Here is a 6,234-nt window from a genome sequence, read left to right on the forward strand (position 1 = left end):
GCAGCAGCAGCAGCAGCAAACCCCACGCGACAATATCTCCATCGCTTTTCAGGACTCCGCGTATGCCACACCGTACGGAGACAACGTCATCGCAGGCAATCACCCCGGGCACCGCAACAAGCGGCTAGGCAGGCAGTACGCACCGGAGCCCCTCAACAAGAGTTCCCTCACAACAGGCCTCAATGTGCCAGGTGGCGGGCTGGGGCGATATGGCCCCGCGTTCGCCACAGACATCAATAACAACGTCAATCATACCCTCCTCTGGCGTGACCTGCATAATAGCAACTATGTGCTGGACGCCGAACGGGGTGGAAGGCGGCACTTTGACGAGGGGTGCGGCTGTGAGGCGGCGTGGGCGCCGTCGTTGCGTCAATTATCGCCGCCGACGCCAGAAGTTGCGCGGCGGGCCCCGAGGCGGCGGGCGTTCGGTATGTACAGCGACATCTTGCCCGACCTGGAGGTGCATGAGATGAGGGAGAGGCGGGAGCGAGAGGCGGCCACACGGCGCACGGGGAAGGCAATTGTTGAGCGGCGCCCCGACCACCATCCAATGGAGTTGGGCATGTGTCACTTCTATGGCGTTGCGGCGCGTCCTTCTCCACCCGATGTCCCCGCCCCTTCCACGGCTGCTGTTGCAGCTGCTGATAACGCAACAGCCGGGGGGGCCAAGAGTAGTGGTGCCTCTACTGCTNTTGCGGCTCCTAAGGGCTGCAGCATGCCATTTCTCTCATTTATGTCCCCTTCATGCGACGAAACGCGTATGCGGGGCGTGTATCACGGCACGAACCGCCAACACGTGGACGCACCGGACGCAGGGAAAGGATCCATATACGCTGAGAGGCGTAGGCGGAAGGAGGCGGCACGCGCCCGTCTGGAGGAAATCTGCCTTGTGCAGAGTTTGCCCAAATGAGATTTCGTTTGTAGCCCAAAAGCAAAAGAAAGAAAAAAGCAATTGAGCCCCACGTGACGCAAAGGCTGTCAAAAGCTTCGATGCATCACTCTGAAGGCTGGGGAGTACGAGGGGACAACACCATGTAGAGATCGATCAAGATGAGTATCATGATAGTGGCAATTATCTGACTGTACAACTACATGTGGTATGAAAAATATTCGGCCGCTGTTGTTACTGTAGCCGTTGTCGTTGGAGCACTGAGGAAGGTCTTGATATTCTGCGTTGTCGTTATTTTTCTATTACCAACTTATTTGTTGTTATTGGTGGTTCGATCTGATTGTGTGTTTGTTTTTTCGTTGCCTCTGTGTGTCTCCTCGGGAACTAATAGTAGCGACAAAAGGCCCCACCTCCATACAGCAACACGTGCAAGGAAAAGCATGGAGATCACTGAGAGGCCAGATGTTCATATCCCATCTTCTGATCGATTCCATCGGCCGAAAGGAACTGTGGAGAAACGCAGAGTAGCAGCAGCACAAGAGGCTGGTAAACCACTGGAGGCGGTGGCCGCCACGTCCCCTGCTCTGCGTGCGGCCGACGACTCAATGGGCAGCCGCGACCTCCCACCATCACATTCCGTACGGTGGAGCAGTGCTGGTAATCCACGCTCAAAACAGCATGTGTTGGCGGCAGTTCGCGGCTCCTCGATTCGCCGAAGCATGGACGCGGGGCTGGCACCAGTGTTGGCGGTGCCCACAGATGTCCGTCCAACCGGCGGCCAGTCGCTTATACTAAACACCACCTCCGTGGCGTCCACACTTCGGCGGGAACAGGCGGTGATGGACCGCGAGACACACCTGCAACTCTGCTTTGAACGGCAGCAACGGCGTCATGACCCGTCACACGGCTTCGACAGGCAGTCACTAGACTATGTGTATTACAACCACCGTAGCAAGGGCTGCTATATTCCCCGGGAGACTGCGAAGGATCGCTCTATATTGACCTACAATCATATGTTCGATTTTTCAGATGGTTCGCGGTTTGTGCGTGGCGGGAGTGAGCCTGCGCAGCCCAACCCGTGCGTTATAAACTCACTCACAGGCACGTTCAAGTCGCTGAGCCGCACAAGCCAGAAGCCACGCATAGAGAGCCGTGTTGGTGGAAGGCACGGTGACTCCAAACCGTGGCGCCCAAAGTCCCCGCGCACCGTCTCTGTTGACCTGGCGCACAGCCTGCAGGTGTCCGACTTGCGCATTAAGCCATTTCAGAAGCGGACCATCGTGGAGGATGTGATCGCCAGCGACCTTCGATGTGTAGCGAAGGCATGTGAGGGCATCAACAGCGTGGTCTCACAGGGTAAAGTGAAGTGGGAGGAGGTGCCGGAGAATCTACGCGTCTCCCTTGGTGAGGAGCGCTCTCGACACACCGCGTCACTCGAAAGCGTGCGTGCTTCAGCCGAGGCAGCGGCCCACAGGCGTGGCGAAAGCCAAGACGCGAGATATCAAGAAGACTCCTCTTATGTTCCCTTGAGTTCGACAGAACACAAACGTGAGCAGCAGACCCAACAGCAGCCGCAGATGGGTAGCACCTCCGGCAGGGGCCAACAGCGACAGCAGGTCTTCTTCACGGAACCTGCGGATCGTGTATTGTTAGGTTTCACAGAGAATGTTCGTCAGCCTGTGATTTGCAAAGATGGAACGCCGTCATATTATTACGTTCAAAAGCGTGATGGGGATCATGAAAACGTGAGTGGAAGGACAGAAGAAGATGTTGGACCTTTAACGGTCGAACAACGAAAACAGCAGCAGGAAAGGCAGCCACCGAGCCAATCCCCTGTTCTGTTTCCGTCTCCGGGAAGTGGGGAGCGTGCTGTGCTTCTCCCTCATGTTGCAGTGACGCAGCTGCAGGAGGCGGAGTGGTTCTCCCCAACCGCGTCCCGCAGGCCGCCGCCACCCGGTGCAACAACGACGGTGGCGGGCCCCACCTGGAGGCCAGAGAAGCCACTTCCCTTCGAAACGTCGCGGCTTTGCTTCCGTCGTAATTACGACGTGGGTGACACAAAGCCGTCCCCTGGGGCGATCCACTGGTGGGCCGCAAAGACGTTGCAGTGACTCACAATACCGAGCATTGTTCGACAAGCTTCACACGTCTATTAGCGTGAGAGAGTGGGAAGGAGAGTGGCATATATGTATATGTATCCAAAAGTTCCTCCGTCTCTAAGTTAGAACATTTTTTTTTTGAAATTCTTTTGATTTAAAATGTTGAGTTTGATGTAGACGGTGGAAGAGAAACGAATGACAACAGCAATACGGAGGAAGGCGTGTGTGTGTGTTTCCTTCGACACTGTTCATGGATGCATCTTCGGTGGTCTTGGGGCGTTGCGTCTTCCCTCCACACAGCTGGAGACGCACAGTTGTGGGCGGAGGAGGCAAGATGGGGGTGCGGGGGGGGGGGGGGAAGAAAGAAAAAAAGAAGGGCCCCGCNGAAATGACAAATGATGCGCCCACGCTGTGCCGGCGTGTGCTGTTCAATGAAGGGGTCCGCTTCCTGATGTTCTTGTTGTTTTTGTTTTGTTTTGCGTGGGCGTTGCCCTGCCGTGGCAATCTGGTCCCTTAAGTACCGTCAATGTTATGTAGAAAGAAAAGGAGGAAGAGGGGGCTTGGGGCCCGCATGGGTGAAGCAGCATAGAAAACAAAAAAAAAAGAGTGCGGTGGAATACGGAGTCTCATGCTTGGTGCTGTTCCTTTTTTTTTCCCCGTTTGTTCTTTTCTTCTTCTTCTTTGTGCTGCGTGTGTTTGTGCCGCAAGCGGGTAGAATTGTGCGTTTCTAGTCAGAGTCGGCCTCCCTGGGGGGTTGGGGCACCCAAGCGTTGCTACACGGGAGCTTCAGCAAGCAAGGATTAAAAGCTGTTTTTGTTTTGTTTTGTCTTTTTTTTTTTTAGCGAGACTCAGTGTGTGGGTGCTAGATAATCCGTTTATTATTGGTATTGTTTCTATTCCCATAGCAGGGACACGTCTGGCAGCTGCGGCTGTAAAGCTCGTCTCCAACAACGACAACAACAACGACAAAAAAAAATGGCGATGACGGATGCCGACGGGGTTCCTGCGTCCGCCCGCCAGCGGGAGCATATCCTCCTGCGCTCGCTGAGCGGCCTGCTGCTGAAGTGGCGCGAGATCGTCAAGGTGGCACAGCACTCCCCCGACACAGCTGCGTACCTCTTCGGCATCCCTCCGCGGGGGAGCTCTTCGCCCAGACGCGGTCAGTTGAATGCTGAGCACAGGAACGGCGCGCTTGCTGAAGTCGCGGGGGCCCCGGTCCAAGCTGCACGGCGGGAGAGCGGGGACAGCAGCGCGTCGGCCAATACAGACGTAGCTCTGCAGGATTTAATGCCTTCTATCGCGTGGATTTTTAAGTTGCAGGCGCGGCAAGTGATTGTGCCGAATGGGGCTGCTTCCTCCACACCGCAGCAGCGGCAGGTTGGTGGCGCTGAGGAATTGTTGGATGACGACTTGCTGGGAGAAATTGTCACGTCCATGCACACCGCTTTTGCGGGAATGAAAGCCCTGCTGAAAGCAGTACAGCAGCGCAAAGAGGCCGCCTTGGAGAATAGAGACAAGGAAGAAGAGGAGGAGGAAGAGTATTACAGAGGGGGCGAGGAGAGGGCGCTGGCACCGCACACGGGTGTTGCAAATGGGGGCAGTACAAAAACGGCAAACAATGCAGGCCTCTTGGCTATGTTCGCGACGCTCTTCGAGAACGACCATCGGAAGCTGCGAGACACCTTGGTGGAGATGCAGGATCACCTCCTCCGGCGCATGTCGTACATCATGACGGAGGTGCTGCACGAGTTTCAGGGAGTGAAGCAGGGCCTGCGAGACTCAGTGGAGCTGTGCGCCATGCAGAAGATGCGGATTCACCGCCTCTCAACGGAGCTACACGGTGAGGACCACACGCGGTCAAGCGTTATGACAGCGCGCGGTGCCTCCTCCCCGCGCATTCCAAGAAGGTACGGTGCTGTAACTCCCAACAATGGGGCCGAACTCTCCTACGGCTTCAGCTCGCAAGGCTCCTCGCCCGCCGTGTCGCATGCACAGCGGGGACAGCAGCTGTTTCTTCACCTGTGGCAGCCTCTGCTGGGCAGTGAAGAACAACAGCACACCGCCCAGCAGCCGGAGGCACAGCGTGCTTCCAACCGGGGAAGTTCCGCCGCGTTCTCTATTGGTGGGTGGGACGTTTTGGTAAATGGCTCCAGCAGCAACAACAACAACATCAACAACGAGGACGAAGATCGGGTGTTGGAGAGAACGTCTTCCACGTGCTCCTCTTCGGTAAAGTCGCCTGCACCACTCGGCTTCACGATCTCTGCCGAGGAAGGAGAGCAGCAGGACCAGCAGCAGCTGAATAACGTCGTGGAAAACAACAAGAGCGTGCTTCCCACCCAGCGCAACTCGCTCGACTGTCAGGACCTCCCGCCTCGACCCGGGCTGTCGCCGAGTCTGCCGCGGCTGCACGTCACTATGTCGCCGTTGCAAGTCGCGCGCACGCAAGCGGGGCTGTGCAGCACATACGTCGTGCCGCATTTCGGCTTCAGTGTAGAGGCGACAGAGGTAGGGACGCTGCACCCGCACGTATTCCTGTGTGTGACCAAGGTGGAAAAGGAATCACCCGCGCATGAGGTCGGACTCTCTGTTGGTGATGTTGTGGCTGCGATAGATGACGTGGATGCGTTTCTGAGTGTTGCTGCGTGGGAAAGTTTCCTCGCACGGTTGTCCCTCCGCCCACCAAGTACGTTGCGCGTGAAGACGGCTGTGAAAAACGATCCTGCCTCTGTCAGCACCGTCGTCATGCGGGTCCCCTCCACTTCGCGGAGCCTGACGGATAAAAGTGATGAAAGTAACGATGAGTGTGGAGATCCGTTGTGCACACGCTCGGTGGAGCCCTTGCCTGTTTCGGGTTCCAGCAGCGCACCACTCCCGTGCCTGTCGGGCTCGGGATCACCTCTCTCACCCGCACCGCTGCAGCCTGCGGCGGCGGCGGCGGCATCAATGCGAACTCTATTGCCCACAGGAGCGGGATCGGCCTTGGCAAAGACATCGGGGCCGCAGCGGGGGCGTGTGTTCCGCGTCACTGGTAGAGTTATCCATTGGAATGAGGGGCAGTCGCCGCTCATCGAGGAGGAGCGCTCCGCTGTCTCCAGAACGGCGGCCACGTCTGGTGCGGTGTCACCTTCCAGACCGCCACCCCCACACCCCTCCGATGTGTAATAAAGGCTTTATATTTTTGGTTCTGAGTTCGTCCCTCCTTTTGAGTTTTGTTTCTGCTTCTATTCCCTTTTGGGGGGTTTT

General features: G+C 56.9%; 3 protein-coding genes across 3 annotated transcripts; all 3 read left to right on the forward strand.

Moving 5' to 3' along the window:
- Positions 1-430: 430 nt before the first annotated feature.
- DQ04_00891120 (hypothetical protein) lies at positions 431-910 on the forward strand (the record flags this gene model as incomplete). The annotated part of the gene is made up of 1 exon (XM_009309875.1): positions 431-910. One exon carries the CDS (start codon positions 431-433, stop codon positions 908-910), a length of 480 nt encoding a protein of 159 aa, XP_009308150.1.
- Positions 911-1,329: 419 nt separating this feature from the next.
- DQ04_00891130 (hypothetical protein) lies at positions 1,330-3,000 on the forward strand (the record flags this gene model as incomplete). The annotated part of the gene is made up of 1 exon (XM_009309876.1): positions 1,330-3,000. One exon carries the CDS (start codon positions 1,330-1,332, stop codon positions 2,998-3,000), a length of 1,671 nt encoding a protein of 556 aa, XP_009308151.1.
- A 969-nt stretch (positions 3,001-3,969) lies between these two features.
- DQ04_00891140 (hypothetical protein) lies at positions 3,970-6,153 on the forward strand (the record flags this gene model as incomplete). The annotated part of the gene is made up of 1 exon (XM_009309877.1): positions 3,970-6,153. One exon carries the CDS (start codon positions 3,970-3,972, stop codon positions 6,151-6,153), a length of 2,184 nt encoding a protein of 727 aa, XP_009308152.1.
- Between the last annotated feature and the right edge of the window lie 81 nt (positions 6,154-6,234).

Source organism: Trypanosoma grayi (assembly GCF_000691245.1).
Source record: "Trypanosoma grayi strain ANR4 Tgr_89_V1, whole genome shotgun sequence".
Lineage (NCBI taxonomy): Eukaryota > Euglenozoa > Kinetoplastea > Trypanosomatida > Trypanosomatidae > Trypanosoma > Trypanosoma grayi.